General features: G+C 33.6%; 2 protein-coding genes across 3 annotated transcripts in view; one reads left to right on the top strand and one right to left on the bottom strand.

The window, feature by feature from the left end:
- NPHP1_1 (Nephrocystin-1) overlaps nucleotides 1–2,435 on the top strand; it is a 36,669-nt gene extending 34,234 nt beyond the window's left edge. For both annotated transcript variants that reach the window (XM_051210330.1, XM_051210331.1), the window contains exons 29-30: nucleotides 71–187; nucleotides 1,747–2,435. Coding sequence is in view for 1 of the 2 variants with exons in the window: in XM_051210331.1 (XP_051070318.1) it covers nucleotides 71–187; nucleotides 1,747–1,881 (252 nt within the window). In the remaining variant the exon portion in view is untranslated. The remainder of the gene's footprint in view (nucleotides 1–70; nucleotides 188–1,746) is intronic.
- Nucleotides 2,436–5,089: 2,654 nt separating this feature from the next.
- NSUN4 (5-methylcytosine rRNA methyltransferase nsun4) lies at nucleotides 5,090–23,196 on the bottom strand. Its single transcript, XM_051210332.1, has 12 exons — nucleotides 23,143–23,196; nucleotides 21,746–21,799; nucleotides 21,533–21,698; nucleotides 20,078–20,202; nucleotides 19,716–19,853; nucleotides 19,582–19,671; nucleotides 17,589–18,057; nucleotides 14,293–14,595; nucleotides 10,756–11,098; nucleotides 8,081–8,212; nucleotides 6,217–6,541; nucleotides 5,090–5,636 (listed from the first exon to the last, which is right to left on the bottom strand). Exons 7-12 carry the CDS (start codon nucleotides 17,766–17,768, stop codon nucleotides 5,288–5,290), a joined length of 1,632 nt encoding a protein of 543 aa, XP_051070319.1. The 5' UTR covers nucleotides 17,769–18,057; nucleotides 19,582–19,671; nucleotides 19,716–19,853; nucleotides 20,078–20,202; nucleotides 21,533–21,698; nucleotides 21,746–21,799; nucleotides 23,143–23,196; the 3' UTR covers nucleotides 5,090–5,287.
- Nucleotides 23,197–26,315: the final 3,119 nt, after the last annotated feature.

The following is a 26,315-nucleotide window of genomic DNA, read 5'->3' on the forward strand; positions in this document are numbered from 1 at the left end:
AAGAATCAAAATAAACCCTAGAAGGTTATGAAAATGCGTCACTTTTTATCTTTTATTTATTATTTCACAGAAAGATTCTGAATATTTGAAGAAATTATATTCAGATCATTTTAGAAAAGTAATTTATCCTCTTCTATGGTTACAGGATATTGAATTCCCCTGTATTATGAGTTCACAACAGTTTGAGGTAAGATAATTTGATTTTATTGCAGAAAACTAAAATATACTCCATACTATGCTGGTTAGTATTATTGTTCAACCTATCAATAGATATAAATTCATTTGGTGCTGTTTACTTGTATCTTCCCATTGTTATTTAGTACTGCAATTTGATCAGTCTGTGCATATTTCCTCGATGTAGCCTCAATTCACAAGCATTATATACAAAGATAGATAGTGACTAGCAGTGGAATGCAGGACGCGCGTTTCGTTCTATTTGGGACTCGTCAGCTGAACGTGCCTGCATCTCAGAGTTGATGTTCACTCTGTCACTCGAACCCAGTACCGTTCGCTTAAAACCCCATCGCGTTATCCACTTAGCTATTGGGCCCTGACAGCCACTTGCTTGTGAAATGGGGTGAAGTTTAGATTCACTTGGTATTGTTTACTTGAATCTTCCCATTATTATTTAGGACTGCAATTGATCAGTCTATTGTTGGCATATGTGCATAATGTGCGAATTGCTTCTATATCACCTCATGTGACAAGCATTGTAAGCAAAAATGGATGATGGCTGGCAGTGAAATTCAGGAAGTTCGTCCTGTCCCCTCTGGAAATCGTTAGCTGGATCAACCTGCATCTCAAAGTTGATGTTCACTCCAGGACTAAATAACAAGTCCTAAAGAGAACGAAACGCATGTCTTAAATTCCACTGCTAGTCACCAAACACCTCTAGTTATAATGACAAATTTACGTTGGTTAAATAGTTTTGATATGATTAATACTGATTTACTGTTTCTAATAAGCAAAAGATTATAGAGTTAGATGTTACGATCATAAAACCTAATTAAAGTGGGAGGATACATTTTATCCACAAAAACATTGATTCCATCGTAATCCACGATAAGTAAACTCAAATACAATCGTAAGCAGGTATTTTCCCTAATCTAGTTTATATATCACGGCATATTTATTATGTGTAATTGTACAAAATACAATTTTATCAATTCCCGAACTAAAGCAACAATAATCTTTAGTTAGTAAGATGAATAGTATTCTTCATTGTCAGAAGGGGTTTTTTGAGATTTTTAGAAATTTCAATTGTTGAAACCATGAGTTAATTGAAACTAGACCACCATAGGAAACCTGCAAGTACTGGACGGCCCACCGAAGACAATGGTGTACGGTGGCGCAACTTCGTGGATTGGTTGAAGTTAGACATTAACACCGTTGGATACTGGCCGGCTCAGTGGTCTAATGATTAAGCGCTCACGCGCGAGACTGTTAGGTCTTGGGTCCGAATGTCGCGTGTCGGGATCGTGGATGCGCACTGCTGAGGAGTCCAACAATAGGACGAAACCGCTGTCCAGTGCTTCCAGGTATTCTATGGTGGTCTAGATTCGATTGACTCATGATTACAACTATTGAAATTTTCTCATTGTATTTCGAATGTTGTGCGAAAATCGAATTGAAATACACATGGCGGTCTATATAGTTTTGTTTCTATGTTTATTTGTATTTAAAACTATTTCCTCTTTTAAAAGAAACCATTCTATTACCATTATGATTTATTATTATTATTGAAAGAATGAATCCGCGAAAGTACTCAATCTTACTGAACAAATTCGGCAAAATTTTATGAAATTCATTACATCAAATCAGTATACATTCAAATTATTTACATCGAAAGAATTCAATTGTCCTATACAATTTACAAATTAATATCAACATTTAAATGTATATAATAAAATACCTTTGGTGAATAATTGTAATTTTATGTGATTTTTTAAAAATGAATTATATTAGTAATTTATGTTAGTGTTCCCTTCTTCATTAAATGAATATTAGAAGTATTTAGAAAAAACATCGACTTTACTCAGTCTATAAGAGCTGAATAGGTTATTATCAGAATGGAAGTTTAATGAGATGATAGTAATTTAATAGTTTAATTCATAAGTCGATTTCAGATAGATCACCATTGAAAATCTGGAAGAATTAGATGGCTGTCTTGTTCTATTATGGGACTTCTGAGCAGTGTGCATCCACGATCCCGAAAGTTTTAGTTTCGATATTATAAAGTGATTACGTAAATATGCCAAATTTGAATTACTATATGGTATTATTTTAATCAGTATGATTGTATAGTGTGAAATAGTGTAAACGTGTGACAACTTGGAATAGGTATACACAGCATTCAGAATGTGGATATTTTAATCAGTTATATTGTTCAGTCTAAAAAACTTTCATTTATTAAACTTTGTTTATCTCATAATGAAGAGATGAGAAACTGAAGTTGTATGAATGAATGATACGTCTAAGTATCCAAGGATCATTGCAAAGATTTGTATTTTTGAGAGCTATTCTATAATAGTTAATTGGTATGTCCATGCATATAAGATTCAGTTCAAATATGAGTACAGGGACTCGATAGATTTCATACCGTCGACAGAAAAGATGGTAGTTAACCATTTCCCTAGGTATTGAACTATCGCTATAAACACACTAAGCGATGATAGATTAGAAGGAACAAGGAGAGAGATACTGGTCTCAACTCTAATTCACACTGTCGGTCGTCAGTTCAAATGCGAAATCTACGTGACTATTTTGTGGCCCGATATCTGAGTACGACTGGATCGTATGAATGTTGTTGAAATAAACATATCGCCAATCCTCGTATATAATCATCGATTTAAATCACATTAGTGAATAACGGAATTAAATGAATCAAATACGAGAGTGAGTTTCGAATACGTGTATTTCACACAATCGTTGATCCAAATAAATGAGCAAAGAGAAAAATGAAGTGAGATGACGCGCGGTGGAGAAGTCATGTAAGACAACTCAATTTAGCCAAGCGTGAGTCGATATTTATAGTCGAACAATAATAAGTTACAGATATGTGATGAGTCAGATAAGAAATGCACACATACGCTCACATAAAAAGACGAGGTTTACAAGCGAATAATTAACGAGGTAAAAGATATGACTCAAGAAGAATGAACAAATTGGTTTGTCCGGAAGCCAGAATAAGCTATATGGGCTTAACATAGCAACTGACACTACAACTAATCAAATATAAAATGTGTATCGCATCTAGAAAACGTTAAGTGTCTTTTGTCAAGTGTTATGTCACATGCATTCCAATGAGTTGTTAGTACATAGAATATACACTATAAAATCACCAGATTCTGATCTTACAAGTATTTATAAATGATACTTTAAGCCAATTGAAAATCAGCCGTTTAAGTGCATATGACTGGTCAAGAAATGGTTTTCATATCTAAGGGGTGAGATATACAGCACTGGTGACTCAAACTTTAAAATTATTCACCGTACATTCATATATTAGGAATCTGACAGTTAATCGTCCACAGTGTGGGATATAACTGGAATGGGTTCATCCATATCACATTACCACAAAGAAAAGAGGAAACTAACAAAATTAGAAGCAAATGACTGAAAATATTATACCGAGTACTGAAACAAAGTTCGAAACAATCAAGATAACAATAAACTTAACGTTTATAGAGGGACTCTGTGATTGCAAGTACAACACCGCGATTAATTTTGGGATTTCTTAATCAACTATAGATTATGATTATTGGAAGGATTTCAACCTGGATGTCTACACCTTACCAAACGGATCAGACTTGTGATCAAAAGCTTAGTGGACTGATGCTATTTCTATTTTGCATACCCCAGCTTCGTTTTACCTTGTTCATGCTCTAGATAAAAAGGATATTCAGGTAGACAGTGACTGAGCTTTTGTAACGCGTACAATGAAGGTTTACAACTTGATTAATCAATCAACTTAGCATTTCTACTTAAACCCTGACGCTTAACATTAGCATTACTCACTCAATGATTCTACCATACACGAGCAATGCTTCGAAGATATACATGGTCAAACAATAGCAGCCTACTCATATATTCTACTTCCATACTCCGCGTTTTCCAGCCACAAATTAATACACAAAACAGTAGTCCCCAATGTACTTGTTCTTTGATATATAGGTGGATATTTTATACAAATTACGAATACCGTAAGGTGGTAAAGGTTAAACGAGACTTCAGTATTCTATGCTGATATTTCACCAGCCACCAGCAGTTAATCGTTATAAAATTGTTGCGGCTAAATTAGATTACTCTTTGAACATATTATTACGTAACTATTTCCGAGGATGATGATGCTAGACACCAAGCTGTCAAATACGTTCTAGGCTCATATGTAACTCTTTCGTCTGAAGTTTGAACGATTAATACTAATAGCATTCAAAAATACATCACAATAAAGTATATATGAGTTCGAACCAGGTTAAATATATGTATTTAAATTACGCTCAAGTGTTAAGTAATATACACGAATGTTTCATTAGAGGAATGATTTCAATTTGCTATACCTATTGCAGTTTTTCATATATGCGCAACATCAAGTACAAAATCTTCAAAATCACATAATCAATACTGTATCATTCACCTAAACATTCGATATTTATTGACCAATATTTACTAACTTCAGTCAATTCGTGATCACCATGTTCTTGGTTTAATCCTGAACGGTCATGTGTATGTGTGTGTGAGACACTGATGAATTCCCGACTAAAAAGATATCTTCATCTAGTATGACTTATAATTCTTCAAATAATAATATAGATCATTAATGAAAACCAATTTCCCTGGAATTGCAGTGAGAAGCTATGACTAGTGCAGCTTAACCAAGTCAGTTATGAGACAGCTACCTCTCAATAACAGCGTAAGATGATCAAGCAATCTCATTAATTGATATATAAATATATAATATTGAGTAACGACTTAGTGGTCTAAATGTTAAACACTAGTTACGAAACCTAAGAATCTATATTCGATTCCCTGTTGAATTATAGATGGGAACGGTTGAAGAGTTATATAATAGGATGAAAAAACTGTCCAATGCTTCCAAATTTTTGATAATTACACAATTAAATTTAGTAATGTTAACATTCCATTACAAATAGTTGAATGATCAGAAATGTATAAAATAACATTAATCATAAGATTAAAAATAATAATAATATTACTAAAATATATATTTATAAATATCATAAACAAATTTACATAGTAACAAAGTTATCCAATTGAAAAAAATCAATTAAGGAAGGCGTTTAAATTTAACAATAAAAGTTGGACCATAGTTACACGATATCGATGGAATAATTAATAAACCATGACAAGTATTATTTGAAGATAGATTTGTATTATGATTATTTTCATTCATATTATCAAATAAAGGTAAATGAATCGGAATAATTTTTAGACCTAATTTAGAATAACAAACAGTTAATAAATCATACAATGGTTTTAAATTGATCAATGTGAAATTAATATTCTTTGAATGATTCAGTATAAATGATTGAATAATTTCTTGATTTTGACCTGGTGATAATGTTGATGTTGAATAGACAACATAACCGTTAGGTTGACATAATTCCATTGCTTGACTACAGAAGAATAGGATGTAATAATATGAGGGAAAAAAGCATTAACTGTACACTATGCAATCAATCACAGTAGTAATTATATATTGAAACAAAATTGAATGATATGAGATCGATTCCGCCAGGGAGCATCAGTTCCATCAAAATGACAGGTACATATCTTGTTAACAAGTGCCAAATAACACGAAAACTAGGTTCAAGATTTCTTATCTACTACCTCCAACCATCAACTTTCTATCATTTTATCAATTTTGAATACCAATGTATTTTTGATAAATACTTTGTTTTTTCACTGTGTCTTTTTGGACTATATTCCAAAAGTTCAGTCTTCCTGATTGTGATTCACCTAATTACATTCATATCGTAATGCTAATGTAGTATGACAACTTGGGTCAACGCACATCAATGCCAGGAAGTTCTGTGCTAATGACGACCTTTGGGTTGACTCCTTTCAGTTAATCAAGAGGAGAGGGGACAGCAAACCAACAATCTGATCGCGTAAGTAATTTTTACTTGAGTGCACAATACAATCGCATTTTATTTATTATCATATACAGTTTAGAAAAGTTCTACCAAAACTCACCGGAGAAGATTTAACTGAATTTTCAGTAAATGAGCACGTAAATGAGCTTGTCCCATTTCAAAAACATGTGTAGTACCAGATGTGATTGCGTAACGATCAGCTGAGCAAGGAACATTGACTAAAATCTTATTAAATTTATAATCTTTATCAATATTGTCAGAAAAATAACCAGCCAATTCATCATTTGAGTAAACAAAGTCTATTTTAGTATTATTGTTTTGTTTATCATTCTCTTTAGAATTAATTCCAGACGATTTAAAAGTGTTGATCATTTGTTGAACATGAGTAGTACGAGATGGAGTACGTATCACACATAATAAACGATCTTGATAATAGAAAATAAATAAACAATAAAATAATGATAATTTTTCATTATATACTACTGAAAGCATATATGATCAAAATTGAGAAGAACAATGTACAGGTTTATTTTATTAAGTTGTATATTAAAATAACTACATCAACAATAGTTTGGCGAGACTATAATTTATGGAGGAGCCATTCAGATTTACGATAATATGTTTTGGATTTTGGCGCGAAATCCATTCATTCATTTGGCCAAATAGCGTTTTGGCATTATAGCTGATGATCGTGATGAAAACCCTAAATCTAAATCTTAACCCTGACCATCGACTAAAAAACATAATCCTAATTCTTCACACTGGTTTATAACCCTCATTTAACACTAGTAAGTAGATAGATACTTTCAAGGTCACTTTAGCGTCGTTCAAAGTCGTTGATAATTTATGGTCTCACCACATCAGGATTTAAAAGTACTTTTTTAGGTATTACTGAAGAACAGTTGATGAACAGAATGAAACACCGTACAGATTTTTGCTAATTTCAGCCCAAACCTTAGAATACCTTAAATGTTGATAATATATAATAGAGGGAGCACATAAATGTTGGTACAAAGGGGCGCGGAATACATATGCGCCACACAACTCACTTGATTTGTGTGTGGGTTATGATACAGCCCAAGTGCCCAAACCGAAGCAGGCTAGAGAGAACGATAGTAATGGAAATAAAGACTTAAGACGAAATGGAAAATGCCTACCTTTCTCTAAATTAGAAATTACTAAAAAATGTGACTTTTAGGAGATATATATTTCCAACGTTATCGAATAACATTTTGATTGTGATAAATGTACAAAATCTGACTTTAATAAAAGTAAGAACGAGTTATACTATCAACTTACAATATTCAAATAATAAAATATCTCTGTCCTACGTCCTTGATCTGTCTACCCATTAATATGTAGAAAATAGCTTGCCCAAATCTAAACTATAACCTTGCCAAGACGGCTGAGGGGTTTAAGCTTAAGGCTAGTATGTGTGAGTTCGAAGTGAGACTAGAGATGAAAACTATTCTATCACCTGACTGGCTGACAAACAAGCAATAGAGAGAGAAGACAAGTCAACCGGAACACTACTCGATTTATTCCCGATTCCGATTCATATTCCAATTTGGTTTCGATTGAGATTAGTGTAAAAAGATACATGAATAAATAGATGACTAACAAGACCACAATTATGCCCAAAACTGGGGATTAAAATAGAAAATAGAGTACAAAAGATTACGTTTAAATTACAATAGCTTTGGAATAGGAAACATTCTGGCAATGAATCACACATCAAACAAAACCTTATAGTCTGTAGAATAAACTAAGAACAAAAATAAATGTTAATAATTTACAAGATTTGAATTAAATGAGATAATGTACTCAAAAATAGTTTCCATTATTTATCATAGCCTATTCATTTCTCTGTTCGTATCACTTTCTATATAAACAAACACTATACTTGATAATTACTAATAAAATCAATATTAAATAATAAATATAAAGAACAATGGTGAACTAACTTAATAAACCAGTTTGTAGTGCAATAACTGATTTAGTTCCAGAAAATGTAGATATATTAACCATATTATCATTTTTTTGTAAATTCAATACTAAAATAGGTATAACAGAGCTTAAATCTATTGTATGAAAATCTAAAAAAACAAAAACAAAAAATAACAAATAAACGATTATATATAAAATAGTCATTCAATAAACTGAAGGATTAAAACAAACAGTAAGGAAAATTGTATTGATCTGTAAACAATGAAACATAGATGATACCACTGAATATGCTTAATTATCTTTTTATCAGAAGGGGTTTGTGGAGATTTTTAGAAAATTTCACAGATTGAAATCATGAGTCAGTTGAAGCTAGACCACCACTGAAAACCTGGAAGCACTGGACGGCCGTTTCGTCCTAGCATGGGACTCCTCAGCAGTGCGCACCCACGATCCCGCACCACGCGGGGCTCGAACCCAGGACCTACTGGCTTCTCTTTTGAAGATTATTCCATATTAAATGATGAATGATAGGGGAGCTAAATTCAAATACTACTTCATATAAACTTATTATCTATTTATTTATTTTAACACATAGATATTGGTACAAGAAGGCACCAAATAAATATGCGCCACACTAATCTCATTCGATATGTGTGAGGGCTGTGATACTGCCCAGGTGCCCAAACCGAAGCAGGTGGTTATCTTAGGGGGCCACACCCCGAGCCTTCGACCTGAAGATCTGATCCACAAGGCAGTGGAGCATCGTAAGGAGATGCAGTCCCATGGAAGCCGGTGACCGAAAATTGGTTCACACGCCATTTGTTCCCGCATGATACTGGAGCCCATGTACACCATTGATTTGGAATCCGGTTAAAGCGCCGGACATTCGTTTTTCGTCCTCTCATTTTCGTAAACAACACCCCCGCCACGAGAAGGCAGTTATATTAACAAATAAATCTTCATGTAACCGTCATAGAATTTAAATCATTACAGTTAATTTAGATGCACTGAAGTATAATGTTCACGTGAGATATTTTATACATTTGATAAAAATAACATTATTTGTTTCAGTAAAGGATATACGATTTATGTTACGGTAACAATTTTAACATAAAACTTCATTAAGACAGTATTAATAACACTGACTAATGTGTTGTAAATGAAAAGATATAAGCACTATATGAAGCTGAAGTTCTGTGATTTAAAGATTAAGATTTGATTAGTGAACTAAACGTTTCATTCTACTTTACCTATTATAATTTAAAAAAGCCTTTAGGTCGAAGGCTCTAGGTGTGGCCCCCCAAGAAAACCACCTGCTTCAGTCCGGACACCCAGGTAGTATCAAAGCCCACAAACAAATTAAATGACTTGTGTAGTGCATGTGTATTCGGTGCCCCTTTGCACCAATATTTATGCATTCAAATAAATAAATAAATAAGTATGAATTATGTGAAAGACCAGGACTATGGGCGAAACATGAATTGGTTAGAATTATTACGGTTCTGAAAGTCATAATGATGAAACATCCACGAAACAATGCACATACTAGACAAGAGTCTGAATAATTTTAATAAACAACTTGAAAATGTAGGTTATAAGAACTCAGACAAAAGTTTCTCCAGTGCAACACTCATATATAAACAGTCAATATTGACTGAGATCAAAGTTAATAAGGATAAGAGTCTTAAACAAAGTGATGTCATTTATCAATGCATTATGGCTGTTTAGTCATCGTGTAAATAAGTAATTTGCAATAATTATTACGATAGAGAAATATTAAATCTAGACCTATTTTTCATATAGTTGACTTAAAGTATGGCAGTCAGTAAGCTACAACGTAGGACCAGTAACATATATGCATCCGTCCAAATTGCCATACCGCATTAGCACAGCAAGATGATAGAAGTAGTTAACTCAATGGTGGTAATATATAAAGTAAGACTGCATATAAAGATATAGTACAGGAAGAAAGAAATAGCACGTAGAAAGAAGGACATGAAGCGATTTTAATCTCATAGTTTAAGGAAAGACAGAGTATGACAAAGTATGGCAGCTTAAACTAATGAACAATTACATCAAATCCCACTGCATAACTCTATTTCTTTGATACAATATAAATTATCAGCAACATTGTTAGAATAGACATATTCGAAGAAACACAATAATAATAATATAGGAAACTACTGAAACTATGAGCTGATCGGAGTTTGACAACTACTGAAAACCTTGAAGCACTGGATGGCCGTTTCATCGTAGCGTTGCACTTCTCAGATGTGAGCGTTGACGACCCCAGATCAGGGAATCAAATCCAGGACTTTCGGTTTCGCACGCGAACGTTTAACATGTGAAACCCTGAGACGGGATCCAATAGTGTACAAGTCAAACCCCAATCGATCCACAATATAGCATGACCATTTTCTACTGTCTTCGTTAGGTAGCTTTTTCACAATCGACACAGTTTAGCTCTACTGCTCAAAGACTAATTGAAGTTAGATTTGCATACCGGTTGTGGGCTCATGGGAGCACACTGTTGAGGAGTCCCGTCATACTAAGACAAAAAAGCAGTGCAATGCTTCAAGGTTGTCCAACATAGATCGGTTCATGATTTCAGTGGAACTCAACAATCATCTCAAACGCATGCTGACAATATAGGAAATTTTAACAAATAATACATGATATATGTGTAACATACTAAATTGTCCATTTAAATAAGTTGGATGTGGTATTGTAACCAATCTACCAGGAGGTGAACATTTAATACGTAGCTTCTCGGGTATATGAAATTCTTCAGTTAACACTTTCAATGACTGTAAATCAGATGAATCCCCTTCATCTGCTTTAATCATACCATAATAATCTTTAGAATAAAATGTAAAGTCTGTATCACATTCTCTTGTATACATTTCATTTTCACTAATTAATTCAGTTGATGGTATAAATTCATTGAGATTAGCTGTATCCATAGTTTCATCTGATGGGCTGTAACGTGTTAAAAATTGTCTACGACGTGCATCAGATTGCGTTACATTGATAACCTTTAAAATGTAAGGAAAATTTTGAAAATATTTTCATAAAGAAAATATATGATATCAACGATTTCTTGTCACAAATAATAATTAGTAATGGATAAGCATAATATCAACTTTAGGAACAAGAAGGTTACATATACAAATTGAAAAAGATTATCGGGATCATTGGCACGGTCTATTTTAGCCAACATCATTGTGGCTGATCATGAACAAACAAAATTCAAACACGAAATCCGCAACGTAACATTCTACGGAAGGTAATATTGATGATACACTTTTGTCTGTTTGTAATGATAGGAATCATGCCTTACCGTTGTTCTAGTATTTTAATGCAGTACATGCTAACGTCAAATTCATAATGGAATAAAATAACACATTAATTAATTTAACTATTTAGGACTAAAGATAAAACGTAGAACGATAGAACAATCATAAAGGTCATATTTAGAAAAGAAACATGGACGAGGCAATACTTAAGTTATAATGTTTTTAATCTTATTTGGTTACAAACAACATTTTCTAGTCGAAATCTTATTCGACAGGGCTAGAAGATTGTGTTCAACCGAGAAAAAAACAAGTAGAACAGCGTACATTAAGGAGGTCGTTCTAAAAAACGGATTTCCAAAAAAAATTATTATGAAGTACAGAAAAACGATAACAGAAAGTCCTAAATAAACAACTGTTGGTAGAAAAACCCACCATCATTCTTCTTGCATTCAAAAGTGAAGAGATTTCAGGGAGAATTGATAAAAGAATTAAAGCAGTGCTAAAGACAAGCTTTGCTGTAGCCCAACTATTTTCGAAATATAACACGCGATGTTTCTTAAATCAGTCAAAAGTAAATCAATACTATTCTGAGGTCACCTCCAAACGAATTTACATACATTTATGGAAACAAGTAAATGGGAAGCATTAAAAAACGGAATCTACAAGGTTTCTTGAAAATATTCAGAAAGGAAGTAAAGTATTCAGAAGAAAAATCATAAAACATTTAATGGATAATGAATATGATGTAAATATCACAAAAGTATGTGAAACAATTAACAAGCAGCGAACATCACTGTTAATTCGCATTTCAAGAGTCATTGACATCAAGTGATTTTGACCTGACCTTTGTATACAGAAAGAGTGGTAAATCTTTCATTGCCATGGAAAAATAGATTCATTTAACGCTAATCACTTGTATTATCTCTTTATTGTACTATATAACTTGAAATAAGATATTCCACTTATATTCAGTTATGACATTAACATGAATCTCATGTCAACTAGATCCCCATGTTTATCACTCATTTGCTTACAATGCTTTTTCCATTCATCGTCTGGTTACTATCATTTGTAATTTCATACTCTTCTTTTTTTATGATTTCATCTTTAACATATGGAATTACTAATTAATCTCAATTGTTATGTTACACATGTTTCATATTCTTGTTTCTTATATAATGTTCCTAACTAAACTTCATTGATTATGTTGTGTGATAAAGAATCTTTATAATAATATTACAAATATAAATTTAGTCTATTTGCAGTATAATTAATTCATACTATTCTATAAAGTTTGTTTTATCCAAATTTATCAAGGGATCAAGATGCATAAAAAAATATTATTCAATAGCTTAATTATGCAGCTATTCAACATGTGTAAATTGTACGTTTCAAAGTATGATACTTGTTCTAGTATAAAGAACAAGTGACACAAAATAAACCCTTGTTTTTGAAAAGGTGAAGGTTTTTAACTTAGGTGGATGATTTTAGTGAAGTTGCTTTCTCTGAACTGAATCGTTTGGCCATAAAGTTTTTATTGTTCTCCAGGTAGACATTTGTGTGTTTTATAGTGCATGGAAATAAACAATTGCACATTTGAAGGACTGAATATTTTATATTCATCAAGAAATGTAGGAACTAGTTTAGAAAGTGCCGCATCTTGCATCAACACGAAAAAAGAAGGAAATTATCAAGTTGCGGAACAAAATAGGATAAATCGTAATGTGCATTACAGTGGAAAATTGGACGTAAGAAATCCACTGTCAGTTAGTCAGTCATATACAATGTATAACCTGGCAGATATGTGTATCGATTAAAGTTGCCACACTACATTAACGCAGCAAGATAGAATTATCAAGCTAAATCCCAGAGTAGTTGTAGTAGTAATAAATAAAATAGTACTAATACTAAGACTTATAGAAACAATAAATACAATTATATCACTTTAGATAATATGGGCATGTCGTCACCCAACATCTCAAAATAAAGAAAAGTACATTTGTCCCTCACAAGTTGAATCATAAGTCAATAAACTCACGAACTGAAATTCAGTCTGGAATCGACCAAATCTAACGGGCATCCGAATGTTATGTTTGTCTGTGTATTAGTCAATAGTAATATTAAAAGGTATTGCGCTGAAACTGTCCTATTGTGGACTAACAGTATTACAACATAGTTATAACAATAAAAGGCAATTATTAAAAGAGGAATCTTAATAAAGAAATTGAATTCCATGTACTTAATCCACCGAACTCTACACAATAGGAAGTAATTAAGTAAACTTATTCCCTGAAATTCTTGACTATTATAACAGTATATACATATGTGATAACAAAGACAATAAAAACTCAATTCTGAATATCAACAATAAGTCGGAATAAGAAGAGCATTTGAAAATATGAACTGGAAATATAGTTTGACGCTCATTGTTAATAAGGAATTGGTATCTTGACTGAATATTTCGAAGAAATTAAATTTCCTCATTTAAAAACAACACTTTATTTTAACAGAATTCCTGAAGATTACAAAACATTGTCTCATAATATATGAAAACAAATTATAATTGAATAGTGATACAGTTAACCAATTAAAATTCGCCATGTGAGAAGACTACCTTGGGCCAATCAAAAATCTAATGATAAGTGCATGTGATTGGACAAGCAGTAATTTCATTTTCTGAGTATATGATATATATGAATGCTTCATTATGTCAAGTGGTTCAGTCCAATAAACTTTCTTCTTCACTCTCAGTCTTCTCATGCAATGGCCAGTTGAAGGTTTGGAATATAGGAAGTTGTGTGCATAAGTATCAAACTTAAACACTCCGTGTTATAATACAAATTATTTATCATTGTACTGTTAATTTATATGAATTTTTTAAATAATTAAAAAAAATTTTTGCGTGAGAACAAACAATCTAATAAACATGTTACCTCATCAATAATATTCGGATTCTTATCAGCATTGAATACATTATTTGTCAAAGAGTTTTGATGTTTAATTAATGTTTGCATCAAGTTTATGTTTGGTAAAAATGACTGATTATCATCGTTATTATATGATGATGAAATTGTTTCAATAACATTGGGAAAATAACGATTATAGAGAATAGCTTTTTTAGATGGCATTAATAAAGCTATACGCATTGAACGCCAAGCAACTGGTCCATAAGCTTCGCTGTAGTAATGATCAAAGTGAGCTAATGCAACTCTACCATTATGATTTAAATCAGATAACTGAAATAATGAAGATATAGATAAAAATAGAGGAAATATCAACCGAAGTGTATCAATAAAAGTAATAAAAAAACTGAAAATAATCACAGAATTCATGCGTATTTATAAGGATGATCAGGTTAATATAAGTACATAAAAGACAGTAGTAATTTACAACTTATTAATTACTGAGCATTGACTAATATCAGATTTGTCCAGTACTTAAATGATAATTGAATTCTACTGATCGACTTGTTCGTTTGAATTCCACAAGGAGCATTAATTAATTCAAGATTGCAGGTACACCTTGCTGATAAGTCCCAACTAGATCAAGAGTTCTCTGCCGATCACGCCAAACCAATCAACACAGTAGTAGCTTGTCGAGTTATGATGATTGTTCAAATATGATAATTAAATAACTTCAATTTTGGAGTAGTTCACAGGATTATCAAGAGTAAGAAACATAAATATACGTAGAGACGATTATGAAGAAACCAAGATCGAGAATGACAATGAATTATTTGCGGTAATAATGATAAATCTAGTAAGCATAGTAAAGTGTTAATGTACAATGAGAAAATATTGAATAGAACAGATATTTCAATTTTTAACGTAAGATGGCGTCACGAAGTAAAAAGCTTCGTACTGCTTAATAGGGAACAAATATTTGATAGCGTAACCTACAAAGTGACAAAAGATGTTTAGTTCATACTACTTTGGTGTTCAAAGTGTAATTGCATCAACTGTCAACAACTGAAATTGATGTGAGTCAATCGAAGATACTATAAGTGTGACATACTGATTTTTTTCAAAATTTACTACTGACACATTCTGTCTCAAAGTGAATAAAAATGACCTAATTGCCGAGATATTCCAATACCTAATAAAATAACTCAATCAAGAGTTAGAATACGCTTTAGCTTTTTTAGATCAGTAGAATTAAATATTAATGTGAACTTGAATACTATATGTATGGTTCATAGAATAACATAAACATTTATTTAATTTTCCAATATTATGCCTAGTTGTTGTTGTTTCGCCTTCATATTAATAATTCATTCACCGGGTGCAGATTTGTATACTTGCGTTCAAGCCACACTCTAAATTTAGAGGTTAGAGATATTACTTGATTGCCTGCAGCGAAATAGATGAAGTAAGGTTCGAGCGTTTGATTTTGAATGTCTTGACCAATGAGCCACGTCGTTTTTCTTCTTGGGGAAAATTACTATTGAAAATGATCACTTTGAAACATTGCATCATATGGATAGACTAACTATGAATGATTTAGTTTTGGATGTTATAGTCTGCCATTGTGAAGTTATTGAGGGCACTTTTTGTAGAATGTGAAAATTTGACTGGAAAACCGAAACACTAAATTATAAAGCAGTATTTGTCATAAGGTAAATACGACAGAAACACATAAGAAAACGTATTATCAGCCATTGACTAATAAGAACAGTATTCTTATTGGGAGTATGAATATGAGGAAAATATCAAATGAAGAAAATATCACATCATAAGTTGACAAAAGCCAACTAGCAAACACAACATAAACGGTGTACTGCTTTATAATTGATATGAGTTAATGGTTAAATTAATGGGAGTGAAGTAGTCGAACGCATCGCCCCCAAATGCCCTGGTATGGCCGAGGGTGGAGTGAGCCCGCCCTCCCTCTCGAAATACTCTCACACGGCCGCGCGTATACAGCCTCTGCCAGGGAAGTCCTACTCACTGCCTTCTCGTGGCGGGGGTGTTGTTTACGAAAATGAGAGGACGAAAAGCGAATGTCCGGCGCTTTAACCGCATTCCAAATCAATGGTGCACATGGGCTCCAGTATCCTGCGGGAACAAATGACGTATGAACCAATTTTCGGTCACCGGCTACCATGGGACTGCATCTCCTTACGATGCTCCATTGCCTTGTGGGTTAGACCTTTAGGTCGAAGGCTCGGGGTGTGGCCCCCTAAGATAACCACCTGCTTCGGTCTGGGCACCCGGGCAGTATCGCAGCCCACACGCAATTAATGAACTGAAATTGTGTGGCGCATATATATTTGGCGCACTCCTGTACCAATATATATGTGTTCAAATAATAATAAGTCGAACGCATCGATTGTTTCATCCATGTTGGAAGTCTCAGTGACCCTAGTGAGTTAGCTCTTGATTAAGTCTTAGCAAGAAATCAGCAACCGTGCTAAGTTTCTGCAAACTTATGTTACTTGTAGTGTAGACAAGATATTCATCTTTCAACTAAAAAAGGAGGACAGTGTGTAATAATTCGTCCTGTTCTGCTTTATGGTTATGAGATTCGGCATTTGGAAGTGGACATCCTAAGCTTACTGGCATTTGATGATAGATGACTACGAAACATTGCTCCTGAACGTTGCAATCACCGGGTAGACAATGTAGATATTAAACGACGGGTACTAGGTAAAAATGGCAAACTAATTGATGAGGTAGGGAATCTGCCTCGACTCTCAAGTGGGTAGGACATGGACTATGTGTGCTTAATCACCGTATACTTCAACGCGCTATGTTTATTGGCATAAAGCAAGAAAGATAGGGTTGGCTAGACCGAAACTTGGCATCAGCCTTTGATGTTATTGTTTTTTTGGTCTGAGTAATGTAGGTAGGTGCAAACTATCTTGTAGGGGTTCATGTAACTCCCATAACCAGTGGCAATATTACAGATATATTTATTCTTTTTCTTAAAATACTCATAAATTTCAGTCAGCAAATTTAGTATATTTTTTTTCTCGAATCATATTTTATACACTTCGTCTGTTTTTATCACTACTAATACTGTTAGTACCTTTGCTACTCTTAAATTTTTCTAGATAATTTCATCTCCTTGTACTGATATAGTGTGGCAACTTGAGTCGATATATATATATATATATATATATATATATATATATACATTCCAGGTTTTATGTTACCTATGTTTGACTGATAAATAAATAGAAATCAACACGACATTATAGAATTTTAAAAAATTAACCAACTATACTCACCATAAACCCTATACTAGAGTCATCAAGTTGTTTAATTTTAGTTGGTTCATATGCTTGACGTTTGAAATACGAAAAGAATCGACGACTATTACCAATTTTCTTCTTTTTTTTATATAAAACAAACATGAGAAATGAAGTTAACAGTATACATATACACAAATATATAAAGGATAGAAACATTAACAAATAATTGGAAATGACAAATTAAACTATGTTTAGATTAAATATAAACAACCTGATAAAATTAAACAAAATCAAAAACAATTATTATTTTGAAAAAAATATATCAATTTTTATTTGAATAATTCTAAATAGAAACTAAAATATCAGTTTCAGAAAAATCTGCAGTCCAATCTTCAATTTTAATTTTTCTAAAAACATTTGTTGGCGGTTGAGTACACATTCCTTTATCCAACTTTTGATAAAGAAATATTGAACATGGAACAACAACATTGACAATATCATCAATCTGTAAAACAAAAAAAAGTAAATAGATTGTTGGAAAGTTTAATCTTTTAAAGGAACTATGAGTGAATTGAACTGAAATGTTACAATTTAGCCACTCAAATAAATGATTGCTGCATAATATATCTTGAAAGCTCTTGTATGATAGTAACCGAAACGAGTTTGCTTGATCCTAGGAACTGACATTCGAAACTAGGACAATAAATGTTAGATGGTTGATAGTTGACTGAGTACTAGATTACGTGATACACTTGACTTAATTATCCAAATCAAGATAAAGAATCCGCTATAGGTCAGACCAGTAGCCTATTAAATAAAGTACAAGCAGTCGATACATTGAATGAAACAGATTGGAAACAGTTTTAAATATATAACAATATCTTATATTAACTATAGCTAAATATGTGTCTTCGTTCATTGACCGATCACAGCTTATTGTGATCACATTAGTACCAGATATACACACAAGGACCTATGTTAGTTAGGTGAGAAAGAAAAACGTAATGGTCATTTCCATTTGACATAAATATAAACACTGAAAAAAATAGACTAAATATCCCTTCCAAATTCGGATGACCTCTTTTATCTTTATTGGCTAATTAAAATCAACAGTAACAAACCAATTCGAGTTCTTATATATTTCAACAAGAACAACAAAAAAACACGCAAAAGTGATAATGATTTGTTAAGTTTGGGAATGAAGTATTAAATGTTATATACACCTGTTCATAATTCCTGTAAATATAAAGTATAGATTCAGGAGAATGAAAATACGAATAAGGTAAATTCGATAGTACTATTCAAGATTATATTAAGCTGTTGGAATAGTCTATAAAAAAATCTAAATTATTAGTATATTTTGCCACAGACAAGTTATGTTGGAGAATAAATGTAGAAATAGCGCAGAAAAGCCCTGGATTTTTTTAAGAGTAATGATTTTCTTACGAATATTTTCATCGCTTCAATGCTTTTTCTGCCACTGCATAAATGAAAAATTGTGCTATCTGTATGTGGAATCAGGCTTTGCCTAAAACCTCTAGTATGAAAGCTAGTAACACGACCCAGTTGTCCACAGACAAGCAAGTAGAACATGATTTAAACTTGTGATCAAATTGCCGTGAATCAAACGCTTCAATCCCGCACATTTGTTCCATTTAACGTGTTTAATCACTAAATAAATCTCAAATGGAAATCCAACATTATAATATCCAATTAATAAGAGTAAGTCTCCATCCAATGATTCAGAATAATGAACAATCGTTTCGGGGACTGATATAAGTCTATTTTAGATTTAGGATGTGAAAAAGTTGTATTACAAAACTCAAGTGATACTGAAATTCAGTTGAATTATATGTAGCAATGTACGTATTCATTATGAATATAGACTAAAAGCGATATCTATGCCTATGGTCATTTTTTAAGGATTACTAGTATTAACAAATCAAACAAAGGATTTTATTAGAAAAAAAAGCTAACTATAGAAACAAATAATGTCAAGATAAGCTGTTAATATATTTGTTAGATTTACATAAACGCTAATTTTAAATGAAGATGTAGAATTTTTTGAAGTTATTTCTTCTTTTGGTAATGTGATATAATGTTCCTTTATTGCGAAACCCTAAAGAAAAAACAATTAGTGAAATTCTATCGAAAATAGCTTACATATCGTCTTAAAGCAACTTTAACATGAGTTTTATTGAGAGTCCATTCTCGAGAAGGATTCATAGGTATATATAGGGTCATATTAGACAAGCGTTGTTGAAGAACATAAGATTCACCACATAGAACAGTTGGTCTTCCCTAAAAAATTAAGAGGATGAGAACAATATTTACGTACAAACTACTGATGGGTAAAACTTAATGTAGTCTATTTACCATACTGGGTAAAATAAGACAAAACATGCTAAATATATTATATGTATAAAAGTGAACTGGAACAGGCAAGTAATAACATCAGCGAAAATTGGTCTTTTTCCAAAAAAATTAATCTAAAGTAATACACTTATAAAGAGGAATTAACTAACTGTTTGTTTCAACTTCATTTCGTTGATTCTTTCTTCTGTCGGTAGCTCAGCAAGTCCCTTAATATACAAATATCTCCAGAACTTATTACGATGTACAGGGGTTACTGTTCCAACAGATCCAAGTCCTAGGGCAAAAGAAATATGCATTTTTATTCAGCATCTTGTACCTATTTAAAACTTGCTGTCAAATATATTTTTCAGCCTGATTCAGAAGTAATAACAACATTAAATGCAACAGCACTTTATAAGTTGCTTATTTTTAACTACTACTACCCCTTCTATTTTGATGAGATAACATACGGCAAACAATTTAATTGCTTTTTATACTTGTAAATATTTTGGGCTGTAATTCAAATACTCTATTTCTAGATATTACGCTGCACTCTAGATCTACTGTGAGAATTTTAGTCAGGAAATTTCCTTGATAGTTTCTGCTTTACTGACTATCATTTTACATTTACCCCCCGAATGCCCTGGTACGGGGCCCACAAATGCCCTCGTACGGCCGAGAGTGGGGAGAGTCCGCTCTCCCTCTCGAAATGCTCTCACATGGCCACGCGTATATGGCCTCTGCCAGGGAAGTCCTACTCACTGCCTTCTCGTGGCGGGGGTGTTGTTTACGAAAATGAGAGGACGAAAAGCGAATGTCCGGCGCTTTAACCGCATTCCAAATCAATGGTGCACATGGGCTCCAGTATCCTGCGGGAACAAATGACGTATGAACCAATTTTCGGTCACCGGCTACCATGGGACTGCATCTCCTTACGATGCTCCATTGCCTTGTGGGTTAGACCTTTAGGTCGAAGGCTCGGGGTGTGGCCCCTAAGATAACCACCTGCTTCGGTCTGGGCACCCGGGCAGTATCACAGCCCTCACACATATTGAATGAGATTTGTGTGGCGCATATGTATTTGGTGCCTCTTTGTACCAATATCTATGTGTTGAAATAAATAATAAAATAAATAATTTTACATTTGAGTCCGCATAGGAATGGTGTGATCAATTACATTACATTGACAAGAAAAGTAATATAGATCTTTTAATTTTACGTATTGAAGATTACTAGTTGATAGATTGGACAAATACTAATAAACTAAGAATGAATATGAGCTTCCATATTGTAAATAAACGTTTGAGGGTAAAATTTAACCTTGCAAATGCAAAAGACAGTTTGACTGAATGAAAGGAACACGAATATGATTAAGTGCTGAATTGAATAAAAACGGTAAAAGAGTAAGATCAAAAGATGTTAAAGTAAATCAGAAGACTTGGAATAAAATGTCGAAGAGTAACAGTCGTCAATAATTCATGATTGAAATCGTGGAGTGCTTCAACAGAAAGATGACAATAAATAACTAGTAGACCTTCTGTTAGCTTTTCAATCCAAAATGTTCCGAAAACGCCCTAGTGTTTTAAACAGGTATGAAGCGATTCAGCATAAAAACATTAACATACCAGGCACGTTATGTGTTAATAAAACATTTATACATGAGGATTCATTTGTTTCTATGTTGACCTCTTCGTATACAATGTCATCTGCGGTCAATTTAGGCAAAATACCTTCTGCCAACAAAATAGAAGGTACTTTGCGAGGATATTTTTTGGTCAAAGTCACTACGTGCTAAAACGTTCAAGACGACAATTAATTCAATCAAATACATGACGTACCCGTATTCCAACAGGCTTTAAGAATCTGTAAATGTTTAAGCCTTTTATAAGCATCTAAAAGTGTAAAGTTATCATTTAATAAGTTTAGTATTCTAAAGAGCCTCAGAATATATATATATATATATATATATATATATATATATATCATATACACGGCTTATGTATAAAAGCACTACTAATAAAAAAATAAGATACAGAGTGAGCATAATAAGATAACAGAGGGTCAACTTTGATATTTTCTGAAGTCTTGCAGATCATATAAAGATAAATGCAAACATGAAAGCACTGTCAGACGAGGTTAGAGAGTTATCTGAAAGTATGAGGCAATTAATTCCACTGTTGAAAAAACCAACGACAGGTAACCAGTCAAAATAATTTGGCGGAGGACTAGTCGGCCTACACTTACTTTCGTCAACTGAAGATGAGTTGCAAGCTTTAGATATGTTTACTCAGCAACAAGCTGCAAGTAATTAATTTGTATTTAAGCCAATCTAGTTTACAGTTTATCTATTATTTAGATGGCAATAATCATCAGGCTAATGTATCACTATCCGTAAACGTCCTTCATGTCTATAATATTGTACTTCAACAAACCAGAACTACGTATATGGATACTATTACGAAACAGCATTACGAAGTACAGATCCTATGAAGCTATACAAAATAAGACCACATTTAGTTTATGTTATTTAGAAAGTGTACTAACATCACAATTTTCATCTTTTAACGTCAGCGAGAAACATCTAACAAACGTGAATGATGTGGCTAAACAAAGGCTTTTCCATGGTAAGATTGATAAAGTGAACAAGTGTTATAAGAAAATACAATTACGGCTTTGGGCACTTTCCTTTCGTTTAGTAGATACAGTTATCTACTCTTTGCAATATGACTGTACGTTTGAGCATTCTACGTCACAGACGTTTAGGAAGCATAAAAAAAACACAACTTTAAAACTCAAGTGATTAGAACGTTGCTTGTCACTGAAGTTCTGTTATTGTACAAGTAAATCTTGGTGAATTGGATATTCCTCACACCCAAATAAAACTTCGCACTAACTAGATGTAGTAGGTAAACATTTATGTGTACTGAAAGCTTTCTTGATATATGTTCGTGAAACACACTAATCATTTTTCAGATCACGGTTAGAGACAAGGGTGAGACTACAATTTGTGGACGATCTTTGAGCGACGCTGAAGTGACATGAGAGTGGACACCTACTGATTAGGACTAAATGAGGATTATAAACCAGTTAGAATTCTCTTTTACTGTTGATGATTTGCATTAAAAATTAGATTAAAGTTTCCGATCACAAGCATTCATTATGAGCATTTTACAGGTATATAAGTTGTTATTGTAACTAAAGAGAGAACAAGGAATGAATCTAAAAATTCACAAACCGTAAAAAATGACCTAGAAGGTAGCGTACAGTTGAAACTGATGAACCTTTAAGCGTGCAAGACTGTTCAACGACCAATTCTTGTGTAACGGTAATGGCATTATTATTCCTTCAAGACGCCTTCTTAAACCATACAAAAAATATAAAACTGCTATTTGTCCGCATAACAACGTTTTATATGACTGCATTTGCTTGTACCCTGATCTCCTTAATTTTGCTTGATGTCAGGGTATAGTCCTAAGTGTCCATTCGTTCGTATGTACCGACCATTGGTCTAGGGAGCAATTCATGCCAATCATTGTGTTGCACATATGTTGATTGATGCTATATACGTTAGTGTTTACGGGTGAGTTGTTTAGAAATTTGTCGAAACATATTTCTATTATATAAGTGAAATAATGACATTCGTAACAATACAAAACAACTATTTGATGTCCTCGCTCTTGATGTGATAGAAAGAATTTTCTCATGCACTCCTTTACTAATCAACCCTGTTGCAGTTTGATTACTGTACATGGGCCAGGTAGAATGAAAATTCTCGAGTTACAAAAACTAATTGCCTTCGTCGAGCGTGCCTCAGCCAACAACAACTCTGGTCACCGAATAAATGCGAAATATCACTTTATTTTAGCAGGTATTTATCAAGTCAGACTTGATGAAGTGGGCATAGCGACTGGTTTGAATTTGACATTTGAAAATGTCGCGTTTATTTTTTATTCGTTGCTGATTAAGGTGATGCGTTTCCTTGTCAAATAGATTCTTACACACGATAAAGATATTTTCGAATTATTTAAAGAATCCATGTTCATACTTTCACTTCTAAGCAACTAGGTGTTACCTTCCTGTCGGCCAGTCAGTCGACTACTAAAAAAAGTGTAATTCACTTGGTAACTTTGTTGTATTTGGGTCTGGGCCAAGTACACATGTTGTCGTTCTTAATATGTCACTTAACGCTAGGTAATAAGCTCTTTGTATCAGCCTTTTACGAAATGGCCACGTTACCTGGACCCTCTAAACCTTAGTTACATTGGTGGTTACCATTTTAATTAATGTCTATTATACCCCTTGTATTTGCTAACAATTCACACGGTAAATCATGGCTCGATTTCCTTATTACACAACAGTCATTTCAATTCTATTTTCGGTTTATTTACATGCCATACGGGTTTGGAAAATATCTAAACGTCCTCGAAAATTCTCCACGAACCCAACCATAGTTTTCGTATATGTTTTTATTCACACATCCAACTGTTACGCTAATCATACCTAAGCGAACGTTCAGTGCAACTGTCAGTATACGTAAGAACGATGTTATTTAGACTTGGCATTGTAACACATCTGAACTATTGTAGTTGTTCTACTTCGATGTCGTACTTCATTTTATGAAGTATTGTTTCCTCGTGGCTGTTGTTTAACAGATGATTCCGGTACATCAATCGGCTGTTCAAGTACTCGACGATTTACAACCTGTCCAGTTCAATTGGTGGTCTGACGACAATATCATTCGCGCGAATCATCAGTTTATGCAGTCGACCGAATCTCCTGCAAACTGAAAACGATATTGTCGCCTCTATCCCAACACTGACAGCGTTTTTCACGGGTATCATTGACATGAGTCCAGAGTGACACTCTTGGTTTCTTATGTTCTTTTCGATATTTTTCTGTTCACTAACCGAACAAACATGCAGCATTCACCGTTTATCATCTTTTAGAGACTTCATCGTGCCACCTTTTGCTGTCGATTTGTAGCCTTCAACCCTTACTGACTGTAACAGCAGTCATCGACTTTTCAAACTCTGACTACAAGTTGGTCAATGGCTTTGCACAACGAAATCACGACCACTCTTCACGGTTATACTTCTGTACTTACGGTTAGTCTGTTAGATATAGATATAACTAGAATTCGACACTAATTAATAGCTGTCAACGATACTGTCCGACTTACAACTTTAAACTAATGACAGTACAAACATCGACATCGATTGATAATACACTTATCCTACTATCGCTATAGCATCATTACTCTTGCGGCAGACTTAACGTTTGTCATCGGAGGAACTGAATTACTTTTCAAGGCTATATATTTCAGCGCGACTTGATAGAACAATAAAACGTTTTGTTCTTTTCATTATTTCTATGGTTAATCAATTTACGTTTAAGCAACGTCCTACTAACATATTATGACTCGCTGTTTCCCGACCAGTTTCTGCCGCCTCCTTTCCATTTGTTTTACAGATAAGCAATACCTGGAGGATTTATAATATTCGTTTGGCACTCTCTGGCGCGCGACTGCTCCCAACATGTTTGGTACCGATTCAAACGGCCGCTGAATCTGGTGGGGGAGTATTGCAGGGCCAGTGAAATGTCACTGAGCCCTAGCCAAATCATCCGGCAGTTAGATCACTGAATGTCGAACAGATCGACGCTCCCTGCCAAGGTCATGTACAACCGACGCGCATTAGTTATTCATACGCCATGGACTGGCCCATGCGGCAGTGGTCTTACTTTCGCCTGTATCTACCTTAACTAATATATTTCTGTAATAACGTCCTTTGTGTTGTACAGTCTTCAAAGCATCTATAGTACCTTGTTACGTCAATGGGGGTAGTCCACGTAAGGTGCTGACCATGAGGTGTGACTTCGATGTTAGCTAGTTTGTCACACCATTCACGTCTAACTCGAGTAGGCCTGCAATCATTTTCGACATAGATCGTCTACGTTGGTGATCTACATACCTATCCATGTTATTATAATCATTATTGACCGCTAACTCGACAAATTGATTTCAAGTAACTCACGTTCGTGGTGAACATCATTTTCCCCGTGCTTTCTGTTGCACTGTTGTGATGATTAGGAGGATTTAGATTACTAAACGAACTAGCAATCTCCCCAATAGTCCAATTTCAACCAAACAGAATTAGGTGAGCGCAAACGAACGCCTTATATATTCATAATTCAAAACCAGGTAGACATCGAGTACACAGGAGTCATGAGTTCATAGAAACGCCACAACTGTTAAAGTCCTACTCTGATCGAGGGACCTAGGAAAATTATCAAGTTGTACTTCCCGCGGTTCATGACAAATCTCAAAGTACAGTATGCAGGTGAAAATCAAAATTCAAAACTATCAGCATAAAATTGAGTGAAATGATATTATATACTGATAGCAATGTT

The sequence above is a fragment of the Schistosoma haematobium genome, chromosome ZW (assembly GCF_000699445.3).
Source record: "Schistosoma haematobium chromosome ZW, whole genome shotgun sequence".
Classification (NCBI taxonomy): domain Eukaryota; kingdom Metazoa; phylum Platyhelminthes; class Trematoda; order Strigeidida; family Schistosomatidae; genus Schistosoma; species Schistosoma haematobium.